The 24221-nt window shown below is 37.5% G+C and overlaps 1 protein-coding gene across 1 annotated transcript; it reads left to right on the plus strand.

Moving 5' to 3' along the window:
* The first annotated feature begins 14378 nt into the window (after nucleotides 1-14378).
* Nucleotides 14379-17132, plus strand: LOC120565910 (protein shisa-5-like). Its single transcript, XM_039812029.1, has 4 exons — nucleotides 14379-14413; nucleotides 15011-15118; nucleotides 16129-16319; nucleotides 16422-17132. The coding sequence occupies exons 3-4, from the start codon at nucleotides 16233-16235 to the stop codon at nucleotides 16800-16802; spliced, it is 468 nt and encodes a 155-aa protein (XP_039667963.1). The 5' UTR covers nucleotides 14379-14413; nucleotides 15011-15118; nucleotides 16129-16232; the 3' UTR covers nucleotides 16803-17132.
* The last annotated feature ends 7089 nt before the right edge of the window (nucleotides 17133-24221 follow it).

Raw genomic sequence — 24221 nt, forward strand, 5'->3', positions numbered from 1 at the left:
GTTTTATTATTTTTGTGTTGTGCATCTGTTGTATGTTATTGTTTATTCATTGATTGTGTTCAGCACTTTGGTCAACAGTGTTGTTTTTAAGGTGCTTTATAAATAAAGATGGATTGGATTGGATTATGAAAGAATAATAAAATGAAACATTTGGGCTAATTAACAAAAATATAAACCTATTTAGGATTTCTTCCCAGAAACGTCCATACAGTTTTATCCAAATTAAAATGTTCTCATCTCAATTTATTTTCTATATGCTATTAGACATCAGTAGGCCAAATCACACTATTTCCAGCCTTCAGACTTCATTCTGGCCTGTTTAGGTGGCTTTGCACGTACTCATAGAACTGGAGTTACATCCATGTAACTCCTATTTTCCAATACACACTCATAGCTGACAAAACTGCATGTGATTGGTCCATAGACCCATCAGTCAGTAGCCATCTTGCTTTGGGGCTAGCAAATAAATATTTAATTTTCATACAGAAAGATGAGTAAATAGCCATTCAGTCGTGGATCTATTGCTCTAGAATTATTGTGCAAAGTCTTCCCAGCCGGATTACTAAACTACAGGAAGAGCCACAAAGACATCAAAGCTGGAGCTATCAGCTACTGAGCTAAAAACATAACGAGACGCTGGGATGAAAGTTCGCAACGCAAAGCAGAGATTAAGTGAGGTGATTTTTGGATTCATAATTATTTATTTATTTGTTATTTTGCATTTTTATTATTATGTTACAAAGACATTGTAATTCCAAGATGGATTAAAAAAGCTTCTGGACGGCCTACAACTGTTAGAGGACCTCCTTGAAACGGCTGCTTCTAAACAAAAAAAAGTAAGTCTCAACACTGTATTGATCTGGAGATATTAAATATGATATAAAGTATGTGCTGTCCTGTTGCGTGTGAAAGCGTTGACTTTAGAGGGTTTTAATAATCATGACAATTAGAGTTTAATAATTGTTGACTATCCGGAGAATTATTTTCTGAAGTTTCTCTATTTAAAAAAAATCTCATTTACTGTATTTATCCTAAACCTCTCTTATTTTGTTTCTGTGAAGTTCGTTCCAAGTCAGATTCACCAAACTCTCTTAAGTACTCTCTCTTAAATACAAAACTATCTTAAATATTTGTTTGAAGCACTGTTTTGTTGTTTATAAATCTTCTATAAACAATTTTTTTTTTATTTAACCTTTATTTATAATTAAAGAAATAAAAGTTGTATTAGGATAGGAACTACAGTACTAGTCAGCAACATCACACTGCAGTTTATCCTAAAGCCCAACAGAGGGCACTAACGTTATATGAACACAAACTAACGGTACAGATCCACTTGTACGTGCGACGCTTCTGTCGCGTCGCGCTCCACTCTATTCCTATGGGTGACGTCAAGCGACTTTAACGCGCACGCAAAGCATTCCGGGAAGGCAAAAAGCTGGCCGATGCCCAGCTTTATGCAAATGAATCCGTTGAACGCGACGCGACTATCCAGTAGAAGTAGAGCACAGAGGTCTCCTCTGATCACTTCTCCCTCCAAATTTCAAAATTCGACCGGGAAGACACAACATTCCCCGCTGGACCCGCCCATAGCTGTAATTGAGGAACGTACAGATGAGGGGAGGCGTCGCGACACCACGCGACAGTCGTGTCGCAAAAGTGGATCTATACCGTGAGTCATCCATCCATTGCAATCCTCCTCTTTGGTAAAATAAAACGCTTTGACAACTTATGCTAGTAAAGACCTACTACTAAAGATTCCGGCACTAAAATAGACAAAAAAACGCATAAAAAGCCACACAAATACATACATACACATATTCTAAGTGATGTTCTTGGTTATGTTCTTAATAAGCATAATAAACAGCTAGCATCTTAACTATTTACATTAAGAGATTTGTACAGGGCAATCTAAAAATGAAGTATATACAGTTTCTACATAAATAAATATAACAGCTACAGTAACTTACTTTGATGGAGTCACACACTGCACAAAAGCAGCAACTCGAACAACACCACACTACACACAGAACAAGATCACTGAACATCCCTCTAAAGTGATGGGTTCTAGGTGGTTCAGACAGAAACACAATGTGACAATCAGAGAAATATTAATTTTTAAAATTTAATTTTTTTTTTTTTAAAAAGAACATATACCTACTGTACATACAGTTGCTTTTTTTTAACAATTGTATTATTGTAACAAATGTTTAATTATAGTGATACTTGATCATACAGTTCCAAATATAGATATATCGTATCAACTTGTGGGCAAGTTCTATTCACAAAAATGTTGCCAAAGAATAATAGATAAATAACAATAACAACCTGATCTCATAGAATTCCGTGAAATGAAAACGGCCCTTTAAGTTAAGGAAAAGGTCGTGGGCGGGCTTACGTTTCCATGACATGCGGGACGGTTGGGTTTAGTAAAAGAAGAACGGGACGGTTGGGTTTAGTAAAAGAAGAACGGGACGGTTGGGTTTAGGAACAGAAGAACAGGAAGGTTGGGTTTAGGAACAGAAGAACGGGACGGTTGGGTTTAGTAAAAGAAGAACGGGACGGTTGGGTTTAGTAAAAGAAAAATGTTACAGTTGGGTTTAGGAAACGTGACACGCGGGACACAATCCCCGGTCTCCTGGGTGAAAGTCCTGTGTTTGACCCCAACCAACCTTCCTATGCGGATTTTCGGCCTTTCATACTACTCGCTACTGTAGTCGCTCTTAATGCTACGTCATCTTCTCATTGACTTTACATTGGCATTATTTTCCGTGGTGGCCTCACGGAATTTTCACACATTCTGTGCCACCATCACGTAATGTGGTGTGAAAAGTTTGGGATCATCAGTTTGTGAATTCCACACTGCAGAGATTTCTTAAAGATGAAAAAAAGCTTGCCCACCAAGAAGTTTACAAAACAAAGCACACAAAATATCCTTTAGGCACTCATAAAGTCACTATATGAAGTCATATAAAGTTGTGGTAGGTGATTTATTTTGGTGTCCTTGGGCAAAAATGTCATAATAATCTTTCAGCATATTGTGAGAGAAAACTAGACTTCTACATCTCCTCTTGGCTCTGTTTTAGGCTTTAGAATATCTATCCTGTGACGCCAATCACAGGTCATTTCAGAGAGAGAGCATTCCTATTGGCTGTTCTCTGTGAGTGAGATTGTGTTTGTTTTAGTGATGTGAAAGCTCGGTGTTCTTGCTAACTTCAGTTGGATACTAAAGAAATCCACCCAGCCTTATATTGTGACCCTACTGTATAATGTACATAGTCTTATAAGCGCTATTTTCTGACCTATTGTTAGAAATTGTTTTAATTTTTCATCTTGTAATGTGTAATGGTTGAAATAACAAAATGATAATTAAATTCTTATTCTTTACATTTTTGTAAAACATGTTTATTTTAAACCGACACTACAAAGTCCAAAGTCATTGCATTTCTATATACAAATCTAATAATGTTAGTGAGTTACACATTACTGCACAAAACTAGTATCACTTTCCTATTAGTGATGACAAGAGAACCAAGATGTTTATGAAGAGGCTCATGTTGCTACTGACAGTTTTGTGTTTATAAGGCCTCAACTGTCATTAAATGTCAGAAACTCTTCTCGCCTGATTGATGTTTTTATCCTGTTGACTTTTTCAGTCAAGTTGTTGTCACCAGGTGTTAAATCCTGGGTAATGCCTTGCAGTGTCTTTAGGGGAGAGCCATGTGTGTAAATCGCACCTAACAGGTGGGGGGGGGACAATAAACATAAAATTTCTGAAGAACAATTTTTGAAGGGGACACAAATAATACAGCCACAATTATACTTGTAGAGGACATGTGTACACAGAGGAAAGCCTTAATGCTATCATTAGTGTAGCATGGAGACTGTAACATTACCCTTTTTTCAGTGTTTCTCTTGATTCAATGAAAAAGCTGACTAAACAAGAGGAAGACATAACAAAGCACGGCAGTGATTCACTACAGCCCCCACCTGAGCAACGATTTGACCATGGGAGACCACAGAGCAGAGATGAGAAATCTCAACTCCCCTCTTCACCTGTCCAACACTCCTCAAACTCCCTCACCCTTTCCCCTCTTTCCCCCATCCCCATGTTGGAGTTCACTGACCAGATGAAGCAGCTGGTAGATGCTGGAACCAAGTTTGCCCCCCTTCCTTCTCCCATTGTTTGCCACCGGCCAAAAGTAAAACGCCAGGCATCTCTGCCTTGATTTTATGTTTTTAACTGAAACCTGGTTAGACCAAAATAACAGTGCTGCTGTTCTTATCGAGTCAGCTCCCCCTAACTTCAGTTTTATTTTATATATACGCAAATATCTTATGGAAATGTTGCTTGTTTTGAATATGTGGCTCCCTCAAGCTATATTTCTAAATATCTACAGGCCACCTAAATACTGTGCAACCTTCTTCTATGACTTTACTGAACTGCTGTCTATAATCTGTATTAACTTTGACTGTGTAATTATTGCTGGTGATTTCAACATTCATGTTGAAAACCCCCAGGATAGAGGGACCAAAGAACTGTGTTGTGTTTTTGAGAACTATGGACTGACTCAGCATGTGACGGAGCCCACGCACAATAAGGGACACACTCTGCACTTGATTATCTCCAATGGTCTAAACATTTCCGAGGTTGTGGTGACTCACGTTGCTCTCTCTGATCATTCCTGTGTTTTCTTTAACGACACTATCTCGGTGCCCAAAAGTGTCCAAACAAAGGTAATCTGAAAACGGTATATCACTGAAAACACCAGTGAAACAACCAGCTTTTCTCCTCCACACCCAAAAACACCACACCCACCTCAAAGCTGTCTCTGGTAAGAAAAGATCTCCATGGAGAAATTATATACTGGTGAGAACAGAAAAAAGAGAGTGTCGAAAAGCTGAACGCAGGTGGCAAAAAACTAATCTCCAGGTCCATTATAAAAACTATAAAGAGAGACTTCACATTTATAATTTGGAACTGAGGACTGCAAGGCGGTCCTTCTTCTCTGACATTATCGCCAGAAACATATATAATAATTCAGGTGCTTTGTTTGCTACTGTTGATAGATTAACAAACCCTCCAGTACCAGTAGCATCTGAACTCTTATCTACCAGGGCCTGTAATGAATTTGCCTCCTTCTAAGACAAAATTCAGAAAATTAGACAAACAGTCAGTGCCTCCATATCAGTCAGCCTATTACCACCTTAAGAATATATCAAGGGTTAAAGGACTTATGTCTCAGCAGGATTTGGAAAAACTTGTCCATGCTTTTATCTTCAGTAGACTTGACTACTGTAACGGTGTCTTTACAGATATCGCAAAAAAATCAATCGGACAGCTGCTGATTCAGAACGCTGCTGCTCGAGTCCTCACTAAGACCAAGAAAGTGGACTGTAACTTTTATTCTCGTATTTTATCTGTTTTAAATTTTTTTTTATCATTCTTATGTAAAGCACTTTGAATTGCCCTGTTGCTGAAATGTGCTATACAAATAAAGCTGCCTTGCCTTGCCTAAATTGACCAAAATATTCTTCTTTAAAACCATGTATTTATTTTTAAATTTACAATCAAGCCACAAAAATACCTTAAAACATAATGACTTATTTTGAAAAAGTGGCACCATATAAAAGAAATACAATGCTTTTGTAAACTTGTTAAATTAGCTGATCATAATGCAAATTAGTGAGCCACTGGTAAAGCTCATCTGCTAACCCTGACAGCCACACACCTCCAAACATATTATCTAAGCTCAACACACTTACTGTACACCTGACTGTCCCTGTTCCTCAGTTCTTTCTGTCTCCTTTGCCTGTGACATAGTGACGGTAGTATTTCCATAAGCACCCATTCTTAGGGACTGTTTTTTATTAAAAGGGCTACCGGAGGAGTTTTGGGATCTTTAGTCAGAAAAGACTTGACCCTCCCTTCGCCAACAATACATTCTTCTATGACCCTCCAAAATGATTGGGAAATAAGGCATAACCCTCCCCAAAAATTTATTGATGCCTTCTGCACTGGTTTACGCTTGGCATAGGTGTACAGATAGCCACTGTTTTCTTACAACCATGACATACTTGACTTAACCTCTGCTTTATCATCTTACACATCACACTCAACTATTATGGTGGCCATTTCAGTAGATTTACTCACTAACATTGTTGTGGAAACACAATAAGCATGGAAACTAAATGCACACTTCCATTACTTAAAATATTAAGTTACTCCTCTAGTAAACCAGTATTCACATGAAATAAAACAATAACACATTGAGACCATTCAACAAAGCACACTGGGTAATAAGGAATTCAACACATGAACTGGTTGCTATGGACTCGTCACTAGGCTTCCTCAGTCATTGTATATTTTAGCATATAGGTAAAGCTGCCGAAGCTGAACATTATCCAAAACTCCATTTCTCAGACGAGCGTCAGTTTAGGAGCTTGCATGATACCACTCCTTCCTTCTCAAATGCCTTGAAAAGGCTGTCGTTTGCGCAATTTCAAATCACCGGGACCCAGGCGCGGAGCTGTGGGCGGGCCTGGCCCATCTAGGCATTGACAGCTGGCCCACCCAATCAGAAATTCAAAGTGTGTTGGTGTGCAAAGCGCTGCAACAACCATGGATTGCTGTTGTGGCCAATAACTGGAAACTTTATAAATTTTTTGTCTATCGCTATTTCATTACTAAATTCACTTCTGAGTCTTTTTTATGCGAGAAATCAACTATGTAGAGCTCAAATATGGGCCGTTTTCCGAAAATTGATGGCTAATTGCAAATTTGATCCGACTGGTCGCTGGCTTGCCGCCCAGCCTGTCCACCTTCACAGACCCCGCTGTGAGCTGGCTGGATCTCTCTCAGGAGACTCACGGACAACAGGTGTTTAGTTCCCCAATCGTTTGTTTAACTAACTCAACACACATATCCATTATAAGATTAACTAGAAACTGTGGTTTTTCAAAGTTATAATGCTCCACAAGAGGTGTAACAAGCTCGCTGACCGGGCTGTCACTCACACACGAAGCAGGCAGAAGAGAGGGAGAGCAGCATCTGACAGGGCGGAACAGTCTTGTAAATAAATTATAACATAACATATAATATATGTATATTACTCTTCCTCTATCATAGGCGCCGATTTATGTTTTCCTCCTTGAGTGCTCACAGACACACGCCCTTTAAAAAATAAAGTTGTCAAAAATGTTTGCATTTCAGAACATTAGGAAATGGACAGCGGCCACATGAACACACACACATATTAACTTCATAATAAAGCCGTAAAGTAGGCTATCTCACAACAATACTCACAAATAGATAAGATTGGAGATGAGAAGTTTCACTGACACATAACCATGATCAGCGCTCACACGCTCCACTTAGCACAAACTGTAATGTTTAATTTTAAATGAATGTAGCCTAGTGGCAGGGGGGCAGCGACCCCCCTGCAATTTACGTCTATGGGGAGAGCCAATGAATGGATTCAGGTTTTACAGCATTTTTTTGTGTTAAGGAGTTGATTATGCACAATATGCCACTCCCAATCCAAGACATTCTAAAAGACTTTGATTCATTTCACAGCTTCAGAGTCGCCAGGGTGTCCAACTCCATCAGGTAAGACCTTTAAAGTTAGCTAATAAGACTTCTTTATCCTGTTCGTCTTTAAACAGTTGTGTGACAATTGAATGACATGGTATAAAAGTTAACCTATAAAAAGAAGAGAAGTGGAGATCCAAATGATTGATTTTCACTTGGTTTTTATCAGCCACATGCAACAGTTTTTGACAATATGTATTAACTGTAATGGGGCTCTGTTCGCCGATATGGTGTGTCTAGTCAGGACGGAAGACAGGGATATCCTTTGAAACATTTTAAATATATGCTTAAACATATACAGACGCACAGGCACTAGTAACCTATTTGTAACACTGTAGATGTGGTTCTAAAGGAGGGAAATAAACATCAATGTTAACTAACATAAACTTCACAATTGAGACTAAACTTTCCAAAAAAAAAAAAAAAATACTAATATAAAAAAAAAAAAAAAAGAACTACAAATATACATACAACATGTCTCAGTGGTTAGCACTTCTGCCTCACAGCAAGTTGGCACTGCAGAGTTCAATCACCGGTCTGGAAAGGATACAATAAGATATGAGATTTCTGTAATCTTTTTCCCAGAGTTTGAGTTTTTTTGCTGAGCTCAGATTTCTGTGCGTTAACAGGTTCATTATTCACTGTGTGGCTGAAGTAGTCCAACATCTGATGGCAGCACGACCCTTAACAGACTGGAGCAGTGATCTCTTTGACTGCGGTGAAAGCGCGAGTACTTGTAAGAATCAAGACAATAACTTAAGAAAAAATTTTTTTTTTGAAAGGTCTTCTTTAGTAAGACAACTCTGTTGGTGTATCTCTGTGTTTTCCAGGTTGCTATGGTTTCTGGTGCTGCCCTTGCCTTGCCTGCACAGTTTCAGAAAGATTTGGAGAGAACCGTTGTCTCCCATTATGTGACATATGCAGCCCTGCCATATTATCAGCCTTGGGGATACCTCTGTGTGCGGCGCCTCCTGCAGGCCTGTCCTTAAGGGCTGCCATGCGAAATAGATATGGTATCAAGGTATGACGCTTTCAAGGTGATGAATACTGTATATCACATGAAAACTTTAATAAAAGGGATGCAATGTCGAATTAACAAAACAAAATTCTTTGGTTCTTGCAGGGTTCTCTCTGTAAGGACATCGCAGTTTCCTGTTTCTGCGGGTGGTGCAACTGGTGTCAGATGCATCGTGAGTTAAGACATCGCGAAAAAACTCCCACTGTCGTCAACATTACAAACGTGAACGTGCAGCAGCCTGCTCCAGTGATGATGACTCCTGTATACCAATATCAGTGAAAACCAAAGATTGAGAGTATGATGAAGAATAACTTTCAGTTTCTTAATAATCATGACAATTAAAGTCTAATAATTGTTGACTATTTCTGTTTAACCCCTGTGTTGTCTTTCCTTTTTTTCTGTGTTTGTGGGCAAGTTTCATTAACAAAAATTTATTTCACACGGCTGAGCTTTATGTCCTCTTGGCATAAATCACCAGACAAAAACTTTAGCGGTCAGTAATCATATTAGAGAATCAATAACTATTAGAAAATATTAATAATACAATGATGTTTCATCATAAGAGTCACAGACATAAAGAGTGAATGGTCTGACTTGAAGTCCTATGCTACAAACCATCTTTATAAAGCAAAGCAGTCAGATGACTAATATGTGAGGTGGTCAAGAGGATACGACAACTCCCCCTGTGTTTCTTGTTCGTCTTGTTCGTACCTACGAGACCCACTTAATAACAAATCTGTTCCTCTGAGTGTTTTTACTATGTATGGTGCTTTCTAACATTGCTAGTTTGCAGTTGGCTTTTAGGCTTTGCTGGGTCTTCAAATGCAACTTTTTGGCCTAGACACAGGAAAGAGTGTTCTATGTTCATGAGGCGATACAACAGTCAGCCTTCATCGCCACTAATTATTTGATATCAGTTTGATTTGTTTATACCTATTAACTGTTTTGTTCTGTTTAATTACTGTTTGGTAATTTTGTTTGTCATTTAATTGTCTAATTAAACACTTGATTAACGCTGTTTTCAATCTGCAGGTTTTTTGTACAGACAAACAGATATACACACAAAGAATCCACATTTAGAGATCTTATTTAATTTATTTTATTTTGATATTTAGAAGCAGAAATTAATGTCAATGGAGATCATTCATATCATTTGTCTTTAAATCACTGGTTGCTTGCGTAACAAGGAAACAGCAAGAGCTGACAGCAGGAAAATATTTTTTTTAAGTAATTTGTATGGTTCTTAATACGATACGGGCCTTATAACACCAAAAAGATGTGCAGGTTAAAATGTCAATTACTATGTAAATTAAAGAAAAATGATAAACACCTGTCAGCTAATCAAAATCTAAGAATTATTGGTGACATAAATAAAAAAGAAATCACACTATTACACTCAAACAAATCCTAGTATAGCATTTCATAAAAAAGTCATAGTATAAGAAAGTCATAAGAAAGTCTTAAAAAGTCATAATAATAAGTTTATTTGATATAGCACCTTTTACAGACAAAGTCCAAAGTGCTTCACATGATATCTTTGTCATAGTATAGTATTTCATAAAAGGCATAGTATAGTACGTCATAAAAAAATTCATGGTATAGTATGTCATAAAAATGTCAAGAAAACTTTAAAAAAAGACTTTATCTCAATTGATTTACCTTTTATGCTGCAACACTTTTAAAAGCGACATCTCTGGGTTTACTTGGTAGAATGTCTCCTTCTCCTCATCTTCAAAGTACAGCTAGAACGGTTAGAAAGAAGGGTAAAATGACGTTATTAGGATTACAAATGTATTATCATTTGATCTGATTCACGCTACATTTTTATAAAACTGGCCTTTTTGGTAATAAAATATACCTCTTGTCTGACTTGATTGTACTTATAAGAAAACAGTATTCTACATAATACTTGTTTCTACATAATACGAAATATAACTAACATAATATATTGCTTAATGTATTCACTTCATCAAAATGTGGCCCTCTATAGTTTGCAAAAGAATATAGCATTTATTATACTTAATTATTATAAGTTTAGGGATGAAGAATATAGTAGGAAAAATTACATAGTATTATTTCTGGCATTTCTTGCACAAAATTATATTTCATGTGCCTTTTGCTTAATCTTCTTTATTTGTCATGAGGGACCAATAACATTTAGGAAAAACACACAAACCTGCACATTTTGTGAGTGGTATTTTCTGTCCTCGTCCCAAGGTGGGAGTTCTTCTCCAAACATGACCACCATGTGATCCATGAAACTGTACAAAAATAAAAAGAGACAGTTATATCACAGCTGGGTTTCTGATTAAAGGTCCTATGACATGGTGCTTTTTGGATGCTTTTATATAGGCCTTAGTGGTCCCCTAATACTGTATCTGAAGTCTCTTTCCCGAAATTCTGCCTTGGTGCAGAATTACAGCCACTACGAGCCAGTCCCACAATGAGCTTTCCTTAGTATGTTCCATTTCTGTCTGTAGCTCTAAATGCTATTGAAGAGGAGAGCGGGGGGGCAAGGTGGAGGGTGGGGGTGTGTTCTTGACCAAATGCCATGCTTTGCTTGTTTGCAAACCATGATGTCTCTCTCTTTCTCATGGGCGGGCCAAATTCTCTGGCAAAGCAGAGAAAGGGGAGGTAACCTTGCTCCTTATGACGTCATAAAGGGAAGATTCCAGATTGGCCCATCTGAGCTTTAATTTTCTCAAAGGCAGAGCAGGATACCCAGGGCTCGGTTTACACCTATCGCCATTTCTAGCCACTGGGGGACCATAGGCAGGCTAGGGGAACTCATATTAATGTTAAAACAACCTCATAAAGTGAAATTGTCATGCCATGGGACCTTTAAAGAACTCCTGACATATTTTTACATATGAAGTATCCCACAGAAATACAACAAATTGAGACAAATTTGGGACCAAAAGATACCTCTGTGCGTGCTTCCTGCCATCCTGTCTCTAAGGGCTGCCATGCGAAACAGATATGGTATCAAGGTATGATGCATGTAAAGCTGATGGATACTGGATTTCACACACACACACACACACACACACACACACACAAACACACACACACACACACGTTTTATGAAAGTGAATCAATGTTGAATTTAAAACATTTTTTTTCTTTTGTTCTCTGCAGGGTTCTATCTGTAAGGACATTGCAGCTGCCTGTTTCTGTGGGACGTGCGCCTGGTGTCAGATGCATCGTGAGTTAAAACATCACAAAAAAACTCCCACTTTCGCCGTCATGCAAAATCAAGTCAATGTCCAAATGCAGCCTGCTCCCGTGATAATGATTCCTGGATACCCGCCCCAAGCTGGTTTTGTGAACCAACCAGGAGTCTTTGTGATGTCATCCTGAGCTCTGTGGCTTCTTGTTTGTGTGTTGTTGTCTTCTGAAAGAAATATTATGCAGCTTAGATCCTGCTAGTGTTTGTTTTGTTACACCAAAGACAAAATGTAAGTGCATGTTTATGAATTTGCCATTTGTGTCCCCTTGGCATCAGAATATGCTGATTCAGTTTCAGTCTATTAATAATTTTGACATTTATTGTTCCAAGTCGCTTAATTTTATTAATTGTAGTCCTTTAAAATCTTTATTTATAATTAAAGAAATAATAAAGTTGTATTAGGATAGGAACTACAGTACTAGTCAGCAACATCACAGTGCAGTTTATCCTAAAGCCCAACAGAGGGCACTAACGTTTTATGAACACAAATGAAGTCATCCATCCATTGCAATCTTCCTCTTTGGTAAAACAAAAAGCTTTTTATGCTAGTAAAAAACTACTACTAAAAATGTTGGCACTACAAATTATAAAAAGCCACACAAATACATACATACACATATTCTATGTGATGGCCATGTGGTCTTAATAAGCATAATAAACAGCTAGCATCTTAACTATGTACATTAAGAGAGTTTCACAGTGCAATCTAAAAATGAGTTACATACAGTTTCTACATAAATAAATATGAAAGCTACAGTAACCTACTTTGATGGAGTCACACACTGCACAAAAGCAACAACTCAAAGAACATCACATCACACACAGAACAAGAACACTGAACGTCCCTCTAAGGTGATGGGTTCTAGGTGGTTCAGACAGAAACACAATGTGACAATCAGAGAACATATACCTACTGTACATACAGTTGCTCGGGCGTTTTCAACAATTTTAGACTAATTCAATTTTTTTTTTTTTTTATTAATTTCTGTGCGTCATCATAATTTGGTTCCAGGAAATACATCAAATAAAGGCGAAACAACAAATAAAAAAATAAACAAAAAGAAAGTAAATCAATAAAGACAGATTTCAAAATTTCATAAAAATCAGAGTTTCGTCAAAATTTCATCTCTATTTTTTATATACTATGCTTCCCTCAATACTATTGATTATATCGACCCACCCCCACCTACCCACCCTACCATCCACCCACCTCCACTCCCCATTTAGCCGCACATTGCTGGTCCTCATTCAATACAGATCACGCACCCACACCCACACACACCCACACCCAAAACTAGACTTCTGCTTCTCCTCTTGGCTCTGTTTTTGGATTAACCCTTGTGTTGTCTTCCCATCAACAGCGTAAAAAACGTAACTTTTGTTGTCGCTTCTCAGCATTTTTATAGCTTTTTCCCAACGTTTTTGTCACTTTTTCTGACTTCTTTGTCGCTTTTACCAACATTGTTTTACGCTTTTCTCAACGTTTTGTCACTTTTCCCAACATTTAGTCACTTATTTTCTGACATTTTCGCCTCTTATTTCAACATCCCATATTTCTGATATAAAAACAAACTTTGAAAACAGGTCAACTTTGGCCTGAGGACAATATGAGGGTTAAGAAACTCTATCCTGTGAAATCACAGGTCATTTCAGAGCGAGAGAGCATTCCTATTGTCTGTTCTCTGTGAGTGAAATTTTGTTACTTGGATACTGAAGAAATCCACCCAGCTTTAAACTGTGACCTTACTGTATATTATAGTCTCATAAGTGTTATTTTCAGACCTATTAGGAATTTTTCATCTTGTAATGTGTCATGGTTGAAATAAGAAAATGATAATTAAATTCTTATTCTTTACATTTTTGTAAAACGTGTTTATTTTAAACAGACACTACAAAGTCCAAAGTCATTGCATTTCTATATACAAATCTAATAATGTTAGTGAGTTCCACATTACTGCACAATACTAATATCACTCTTCTATCAGTGATAACAAGAGGACCCAAGATGTTTAGGAAGAGGCTCATGTTGCTACTGACAAGAGAACAGTTTTGTGTTTATAAGGCCTCAACTGTCATTAAATGTCAGAAACTCTTCTCGCCTGATGGATGTTTTTATCCTGTTGACTTTTTCGGTCAAGTTCTTGTCAATCCTGGGTAACACCCTGCAGTGTCTTTAGGGGAGAGCCAAAGTCAGATGTAAAAATGCTTTATTAGTTTATCTTCTCTTAACTGAGCAGTGGAAGAACAATGGAACGATAATAACTTTCCTGTAATTAAACATACAAAATGGGGAAGTTTCCTTTTAGCTTAATTTTAACCATGTACAGTATGTTTATGTGTCTAAATGGAAAGACATAACATTTTGTATTGAATCTAAATAATAAAACAACAGACGTACTATTCTTAGCATGTAGGCCTACTGTAGTTTAGTATTCATTTGTTTGTGTCAATGGATTCAGGTTTTACAGCATTTGTTTGTGTTGATGATGCACAAGATGCCGCTCCCAAACCAAGACATTCCGAAAGACTTTTAGTCATTTTACAGCTTCAGAGTCGCCAGGGTGTCCAACTCCATCAGGTAAGACCTTTAAAGTTAGCTAATAAGACTTCTTTATCCTGTTTATTTATGACATGGTATAAAAGTTAAACTCTAAAATGAAGAGAAGTGGGGTGTCTGCAGATCCAAATGATTGATTTTCACTTTGTTTTTATCAGCCACATGCAACAGTTTTTGACAATACGTGTTAACTGTAATGGGGCTCTTACTGGTTAGGAAAAATTGGTCACTGATGTGGGGTGTCTAGTCAGGACACGGAAGGCAGGGATATCCTTTGAAACGTTTAATATATACTTAAACATACGCACAGGCACTATTCTTTATTCACTATTTGTAACACTGTAGATGTGGTTCTAAAGGAGGGAAATTAACAGCAATGTTAACTAACATAAACAGTGCTAAACATGTACTACTAAAGACGTAGTCTACAATAAGAATGCCTTTCTACAGGCTACACATACAACATGTCTCAGTGGTTAGCACTTCTGCCTCACAGCAAGTTGGCACTGCAGAGTTCAATCACCGGTCTGGACAGGATACAATAAGATATGAGATTTCTGTAATCATTTTGCCAGAGTTTGAGTTTTTTGCTGAGCTCTGATTTCTGTGCGTTAACAGGTTCATTGTTCACTTTGTGTGGCTGAAGTAGTCCAACATCCGATGGAAGCACGACCCTTAAAAACTGGAGCAATGGTCTCTTTGACTGCTTTGAAAATGCAAATACTTGTAAGAATCAAGACCACAACTTAAAGTGATGGTTCAGAGTAATTCACCCTAGGGTCCTTTGCACCATGACCTCGAGCCAAACACCCCCCCAGAAGCTTTTTTCACCTGGGTCTAACATTGGGAGAGTTAGCTAGAGTAGCGTTATCAGCTGAATAGCTTAGCGCAGGGGCTAACGGACCCACGTTTGTATCTCGTAAATCAACCCACTAATAATGCCCGAAATGATACCAAACGTCTACAAGTAGTACAAATAGGTTATGCTCTCATAAAACGATGGATTGGAAAGTTTGTAAGTACACCAGACGTTTATGTAAATAACGCTTGCCTGCTGGCTTCTGCTCCCTGCTGTTGTTGTTGCTGCTGTAAGACGAGTGCTTAGGGCCGTCTACAAATTACAACACCGAAAAGAGATGCAACAAAAATATTTATTAATTTAATTTTTTTTTTAGAGTAAGTGCTGTAGTATAACTAGCAGGAGACAAGTACTAATTGAGGTAAGTTTGGAGACATTACCTTATTTAATCATTGAATTAATAAATATTTTTGTTGTAACTCTTTCGGTGTAGTAATTTGTAGACGGCCTAAGCACTCGTCTAACTGCAGGTAGCAGCAGCAGCAGCAGAGGCTGAAGAGAGCAGACAAGTGTTCATAAACTTCTGGTGTACTTACAAACTTTCCAATCCATCGTTTTATGAGAGCATAACCTATTTGTACTACATGTAGATGTTTGGTATCATTTCGGGCATTATTAAGGTGGGTTAACTTCACAGATACAACGGGTCCATTAGCCCCTGCGCTAAGCTATTCAGCTGATAACGCTACTCTAGCTAACTCTCCCAATGTTCGCCCAGGTGAAAAAAGCTTCTGGGAGGGTGTTTGGCTCGAGGTCATGGTGCAAAGGACCCCAGGGTGAATTACTCCGAACCATCACTTTAAGAAAAAAATATTTTTTTGAAAGGTTTTTTAGTAAGACAACACTGTGTATCGGTATATCTATCTATGTTTTTCAGGTTGCTATGGTTTCTGGTGCTGCCCTTGCCTTGCCTGCACAGTTTCAGGAAAATTTGGAGAGAACCGTTGTCTCCCATTATGTGACATATTAAGCCCCGCCATAATGGCTATCTTTGGGATACCTGTGTGTGCGGCGCCTCCTGCAGGCCTCTCCTTAAGGTCTGCCATGCGAAACAGATATGCTATCGAGGTATGATGCTTTTCAAGCTGAAATACTGGATTACACATGATAACTTTAATAAAAGGGATGCAATGTCGAATTAACAACACATTTGTATTTGGTTCTCTTCAGGGTTCTCTCTGTAGGGACATCGTAATTTCCTGTTTCTGCGGGTGGTGCAACTGGTGTCAGATGCATCGTGAGTTAAGAAATCGTGAAAACACTCCCATTGTTGTCAATGTGCACCATCAAAATGTTATAAACGTGAATGTGCAGCAGCCTGCTCCAATGATGATGGCTCCTGAATACCCTGCTCCAACAATGATGGCTCCTGAATACCCTGCTCCAATGATGATGGGTCCTGAATACCCTGCTCCAATGATGATGGCTCCTGAATACCCTGCTCCAACGATGATGGCTCCTGAATACCCTGCTCCAATGATGATGGGTCCTGAATACCCTGCTCAAATGATGAAGCCTCCTGAATACAAATTAGTGGAAACCAAAGATTGAGAGTATGATGATGATGACATTTTAGTTTCTTAACCCTCACAGGTCTAATCCAATTTCTTTCCCATATTTGGTTCGCCTGGTCTCCTTGTGTAATAATGCTTGTATAACCTCAACCCTGTGATGCACAATCAAGTTATAAACATCTTTTTTCAGGACGATCTGGGCTATCAGGATATGTATGCTGCAGGGATGTCATAAGAATGTATGCATTGCTATATGACCATAAAAGACGACAGAAAAGACTAAACAGTAATTGAATCTGACAAAAATGTATTAAAATCACACAGAGAATAATAAAATCTAAACCTTTTGGCTTTTGAAAATTGTTATCCCAAGTCTTGGCAATCAATGATTTTCAATCAGTGAAATGAAAATAAACTCTGTAAATAACAAAAATAATTAATAGCCTTTAATAACAGTTTTCAGGCTGCCAAATAAAACCTGCAAATGAACCTGAGAAATCAGGGCTTCAATCTCCACCTCTGAAAAGTGCCACTTCTTAGCCGGATTACATCTTGCCATGTCGTAAATTGTAGGCGAGGCCTCAAAACCGAGAATATATTGGGGCGTGATATTTAAATTACGATTGTTTCCAGCCGCTACATTTATCAATGTACGACCATTCTTACACTCTGATTGGTGTGATACGAACGTTTCATGAATCACACGTGAAGCCTGTCATAAGCTTTTGCCGCTCTAGCTCCTGGCCACTCCCCCTCTCACACTGCACACTGCCTGAGCACAGCACAGGACCAGAGACAGAGAGGGTCAAAGAAAGCAGCAGAGCTTTGGCAGCTAAAATGTGACATACACCTCAGACCCACAAAAATGTGCAAAGTAGCACTACTTTGGACTGTCTTTGACTTTGAATAAACAAACGACAATTCTCGAATTTAAGGACCTTTCAGAATCCCACACATGCAAAGCACAACAGACAACAAATGGCAGACAGAGCGTGATGCCACTATAGGCAGTCTACCAGACACTGTTTTTGAGTCACACCATTGTACGTGTTTGGGGGCGTGTTTGGTGGGAAGGTAACCTGCCCGCCAACGTTAGCTACATGATTGCTGGATATACCAAACTAACTTTTCGTCACTTTCCTGGAGCACGAACGGATAACTGAAAGGAACGCGACTGTTGTGTCGAATAAGGTTGGTGAAAAAAAGGCGCTACGCTTTTCCGTGTCTATTTTTTTGCTAAGAGGAAACTCTTAGCAAAAAGCCATTTGCCAACACTAAATATTAAACAAAAGCCAGACACTATATAGTATTAAGTTGCTGTGAGCTGTAGCCTACATTCACCAATTCTAACCAGAGGCGGAACATAAAGTAATCTATTCCTTCACAGCGCTGTGCAATGCGAGAAAATCTCAGAGCTGAACCCGGCAGACACATCAGTTTTCATCAGACTCACCCTGGGTTAATTAAGTCTACTGCTAATTAATAACATTACCGTCGCCAAAATACCCCCGCAACTCAAATCCCCTACTTCACTGTTAACTGTCAAGCCACTAAACCTGTATGGAAATTAACACCTCTGCTGAAATGTTAAAATTTGTTCGTAATCATACAACATTAGTCTCTCTCTCTCTCTCTCTCTCTCTCTCTCTCTCTCTCTCTCTGTGTCTCTGCACACACACACACACACACACACACACACACAGACACAGACACAGACACACAAACACACACACGCACACACAGTGGTTGATTAACGCAGATATATGCTGTTTAGCGCTCATTAACGGGCCAGGTGGGTAGCACTGCCATGAGTCCATGAGGCTAATGTCTGATTACTCCACATTTTCATTGTGATATTTTGTGATTACATTCTGAATCTGCCCCGTTCTCTGTCAGGTAAATCAGTAAGTCCGTAGTAGGGTATACAGGGGAGTTGCATATGAAGTGGTTTTGGGTCCTTTTGTAAGTAATTTTGGGGTACAATTCGGTTTTCATGAATTCTACAAGCAGCAATACCACAGGCCAAGCAATTGGCCTGTTCCAAACAGGCACATTTTCAACGGGCCACTAGTATTAATAATACTTGATTGGATCAAACAATTTTAATTTTAGTTTCCCTGTTGATAAAAGACGAGAAAAATAATTCCTAATTTTTTATTCTTATCCTAAACCTTGTTAATTTTTTTTCAAGATGGAGTAACCAAATTCTCTTAATTGCACAAAAATCGCTCTATTGAATGCGTTCCTTTGTGAGATTAGTGAGATTAATGACTATATACTGTAAGCCTACCTGTTATTACTGTTCTGTCTGTTTGTGGGCAAGTTCTATTCACAAAAATGTTGCCAAAGAATAATAGATAAATAACAATAAATAGAAGAATTTCACACTGCAGAGATTTCTTAAAGATGAAAGAAAGCTTGCCCACCAAGAAGTTTACAAAACCAAGGGTACAAAATATCCTTTAGGGACTCGAATAAAGTCACTATATAAAATCCCATAAAGTTGTGGTAGGTGTTGGTATCGTTGGGAAAAAATTTCATAATAATCGTTCAGCATATTGTAATTCAAGTGTTCTGAGAGAAAACTAGACTTATGCATTTCAGAGAGAGAGAGAGAGAGAGAGAGAGAGAGCATTGCTATTGGCTGTTCTCTGTGAGTGAGATTTTGTTTGTTTTAGTGATGTGAAAGCTCGGTGTTCTTGCTAACTTCAATTGGATACTGAAGAAATCCACCCAGCTTTAAACTGTGACCTTACTGTATAATATACATATAAACCGAATTTAAGAACTCAAAAAGTGACATGTGTACAAGTATTACAAAATCAAAAGAACTTAAAATTGGTTGAATTGCTACTGTACCTTTGATAACAGTTAAATTAAAAGTGCTTTTAGCTCAACTCAAATATTTGCAGTTAATATGACTTATTTTCTGTTAAGACCAATACAGTATTAACTTACATTGTCAACCACAGGAATAAGTTCACAAACTAAAAAAAGTAACAACCACACATTTATGTAATAAACAATGTTTATAGTTGTTTTGTATTGTAAGTACATTAGTCAAATATGTTGAGTTTGTTACTAAAATTAAAACAATAGGAATCCCACATAACAATAACTAAAGTCGGAACCTAACATATTTAAAAAAAAAAATATAAAAAAAAAAATAAACAAAAATATAAAAAAATGAGAAGAAACAAAACCGACTATCCAAATGTGTTGGTCTAAAACCCAACGAATTAAGAGTGAGACCATTTATGTGCGACCCACCGCTTAACATGTTTAAAATACAAGTAATAATTTGCTATCACAAGCATGATGAGCCAATCCCGTGTGCTGCTAGGATGGGTGCGTAGACATAATACTACACCACAGAGATAGAACGTATTATGACTTACAACCTGGGGATACGTAATAAATCATAGTACCGACGGACTATAAGCGACTTCTACTTGGTGGTCCTGACTGTGCATTATACAAAATATATATAATTTAACATGTTTTAAATGTTAATTCATACTAACACATTACCATCTAAAGCCGCAAGAGGGCTATGCTTGTGACAACTAGAATTGCTAAAACAACTGAGAAAGAAAAAGAATAACTGCAGGTAGTAAATATGCAAAAACGTAACAAAAGATGAACAAAAGCAAAATCCAAGAAGAAACAAAGAACTAATCGCTAGCGGAAAGCAAGATGGCAGAGCTGGAGGAACGAGTCACACATGGGTGCTTGAACAACCTGCTGGGAGAGCTTGTCAACGGTGCAGTTAGCTCGCTAATACGCCACTGGTAGTTCTGTGTGCTATTGTATAGTTTAATAACTGTTAATGTGTTACTTAACATACGACACCTAGTACACCTGGCTGGGTGCTATTTTAGTTTTTGTAAATAATCTAAAAATTATAGTCCGGTTCCATACAAAGACATACAACTTAAAAAATAAAATATTTACCACCACAAGTAGGAAAATAATGGTATCAAAACAACCAAGAAATTATCGTTCGTTACAGCTAAAAAGAAAACACTGCTTTTGGCTCCTTGCTAATCTGAGTAACAGGGCAGCTTGATGAAATAAAAAAAAACACAGGAAAAAAAATAAGTCAGGCGGAAAAAAAAATAATAATACATCAAACAGGGGGTGACATAAAAAAAAAAAACAACCAGACATGGATAACTCCTTTTAAAAAACAAATTAAAAAAAAAAAATAAATTAAAAACTATAAAAAATAAAAAATTATAAAAATGAAAATATATAACTAAATTATTTAATTACTTTGAACGTTCGGGTTTACAGTGTAGTCTTATAAGTGCTATTTTCTGACCTATTGTGAATTTGTTTTAATGTTTCATCTTGTAATGTTTCATGGTTGAAATAAGAAAATGATAATTACATTCTTATTCTTTACATTTTTGTAAAACATGTTTATTTTAAACAGACACTACAAAGTCCAAAGTCATTGCATTTATATATACAAATCTAATAATGTTAGTGAGTTAAACATTACTGTCAGTGATAACAAGAGGACCCAAGATGTTTATGAAGAGGCTCATGTTGCTACTGACAAACGAACAGTTTTGTGTTTATAAGGCCTCAACTGTCATTAAATGTAAGAAACTCTTCTCGCCTGATGGATGTTTTTATCCTGTTAACTTTTTCGGTCAAGTTGTTATCACCAGGAGTTAAATCCTGGGTAACGCCTTGTAGTGTCTTTAGGGGAGAGCCAATGAATGGATTCAGGTTTTACAGCATTTTTTGTGTCAATCCAAGACATTCCAAAAGACTTTTAGTCGTTTTACAGCTTCAGAGTCGCCAGGGTGTCCAACTCCATCAGGTAAGACCTTTAAAGTTAGCTAATAAGACTTTTTATCCTGTTCATCTTTAAACAGTTATGTGACAATGTAATGACATAATATATAAAATAAAGACAAGATAAAGATTGATTTTCACTTTCTTCAATGACTTTCGTCAATACGTATTAACCTTGCCACAAAAACAGGCATCCTCTAAATATCATCAGTGGGATTGTTTTTAGGACCGTACTGTGTGACTTAATAGTGGGATATACACTCACCTTAAAGATTATTAGGAACACCTGTAAGATTTCTTGTTAATGCAATTATCTAATCAACCAATCACTTGGCAGCTGCTTCAATGCATTTAGGGGTGTGGTCCAGGTCTAGACAATCTCCAGAACTCCAAACTGAATATCAGAATGGGAAAGAAAGGTGATCTAAGCAACTTTGAGCGTGGCGTGGTTGTTGGTGCCAGACGGGCTGGTCTGAGTATTTCACAATCTGCTCAGTTACTGGGATTTTCACTCACAACCTATTCTAGGGTTTACAAAGAATGGTCTGAAAAAGGAAAAACATCCAGTATGCTGCAGTCCTGGGGGGTGAAAATGCCTTGTTGATGCTAGAGGTCAGAGAAGAATGGGCAGACTGATTCCAGCTGATAGAAGATCAACTTTGACTCAAATAACCACTCGTTACAACCGAGGTATGCAGTAAAGCATTTGTGAAGCCACAACATGAACAACCTTGAGGTGGATAGGCTACACCAGCAGAAGACCCCACCGGGTACCACTCATCTCCACTAAAAATTGGAAAATGAGGCTACAATTTGCACGAGCTCACCAAAATTGGACAGTTGAAGACTGGAAAAATGTTGCCTGGACTGATGAGTCTCGATTTCTGTTGAGACATTCAGATGGTTGAGTCAGAATTTGGTGTAAACAGAATGAGAACATGGATCCGTCATGCCTTGTTACCACTGGGCCGGCTGCTGGTGGTGGTGTAATAGTATGGGGGATGTTTTCTTGGCACACTTTAGACCGCTTAGTACCAATTGGGCATTGTTTAAATGCCACAGCCTACCTGAGCATTGTTTCTGACCATGTCCATCCCTTTATGACCACCATTTACCCATCCTCTGATGGCTACTTCCAGCAGGATAATGCACCATGTCACAAAGCTCGATTCATTTCAAATTGGTTTCTTGAACATGACAACGAGTTCACTGTACTAAAATGGCCCCCACAGTCACCAGATCTCAACCCAATAAAACATATTTGGGATGTGATGGAACGGGAGCTTAGTGCCCTGGATGTGCATCCCACAAATCTCCATCAACTTCAAGATGCTATCCTATCAATATGGGCCAACATTTCTAGAGAATACTTCCATCACCTTGTTGAATCAATGCCATGAAGAATTAAGGCAGTTCTGAAGGCGAAAGGGGGTCAAACATGGTATTAATAGGGTGTTCCTAATAATCTTTAATGTGAGTGTACTGTTGGATTATATTTAAAAAAGTCAGGTTATAGTATGTCTTAAAAATGTCATAAAAAAGTAAAAGTATAGGATGTCATAAAAAGTCATAAAAAACATACAGTACTGTACTATAGAATGCCATAAATAATCATAGTATAGTATGTCATGAAAAAAGTCATAAAAGACGGTATAGAATGTCATAAAAAGTCATAATATATTATGTCATAGAAAGTCATAGTATAGTATGTCATAAAAAGTCATAAATAGTATGTTATGTCAAAGAAAAGTCATAAAAAAGTCATAGTATATTATATAAAAAATTCGGTAACACTTTACTACATGACATGACACTGTCATGACACCTGAACCCTAACCCTAACTTTAAACCTAACCCTAACCATAACTTTTCATGACAAAAACCGAATGACACTTGCTGACAGAAGCGTTATGTCATAAACGTTTATGACTTGTTTATAATGTTTATGACACGTTCATGACAGTGTCATGTCACTCTTATGTAGATACCTTCAAGTAAAGTGTAACCAAAAATTCATAGTATAGTACGTGGAAAAAAAGTACATAAAAAAAAGTCATAGTTTAGTATGTTGAAAAAAGTGAATCGAAGAAAATCAAATTATATGTGGAAAAAAGTTATAAAAAAGTCGTAGTATATTGTTTTTGAAAAAATCATGGTATAGTATATCAAAAAAATTCATAGTATTTATATCAGAAAAAGTAATAACAAAGTTGTATGTCGAAAAAAGTTATAAAAAAGTTATACTATATAGTATATCTAAAAAAGCCATAAAAAAGTCAATGTATAGTATATCAAAAAGTCATAGTATAGTATGTGCAAAAAGTTATGAAAACATAATAGTATAGTATGTCAAAAACAGTGATAAAAAAGGCATAGTGTGTCGAAAGAAGGGATAGAAAAGTCATAGTATGCATGTCGAAAAAAGCCTTTAAAAAATCATAATATGGAATGTCAAAAAAAATTGTATGTATGTATGTATATTGTAAGTATGGTACAGTATGTCAAAAAAGCGTCATGAAAAGGGCCTGGATGTCTGTTGGAGCAGTGCAAACCACTGAGCCACTGTTCCACCAAAGAGTTTATGTCATAGCATAGTATGTTGAAAAAGAGCCATTAAAAAGTCATAGTATAGGTGGTTCAGACAGAA

This window comes from Perca fluviatilis, chromosome 9 (assembly GCF_010015445.1).
Source record: "Perca fluviatilis chromosome 9, GENO_Pfluv_1.0, whole genome shotgun sequence".
In the NCBI taxonomy this organism is placed as follows: Eukaryota; Metazoa; Chordata; class Actinopteri; order Perciformes; family Percidae; genus Perca; species Perca fluviatilis.

What these genes read in the sequence shown, in the direction of transcription:
- LOC120565910 (XM_039812029.1), top strand. Translation starts at nt 16,233, where the DNA reads ATGGCTATCTTTGGGATACCTGTGTGTGCGGCGCCTCCTGCAGGCCTC. An exon ending in GAAACAGATATGCTATCGAG is followed by an intron (nt 16,320 to 16,421) that starts GTATGATGCTTT and finishes GGTTCTCTTCAG; the next exon opens with GGTTCTCTCTGTAGGGACAT.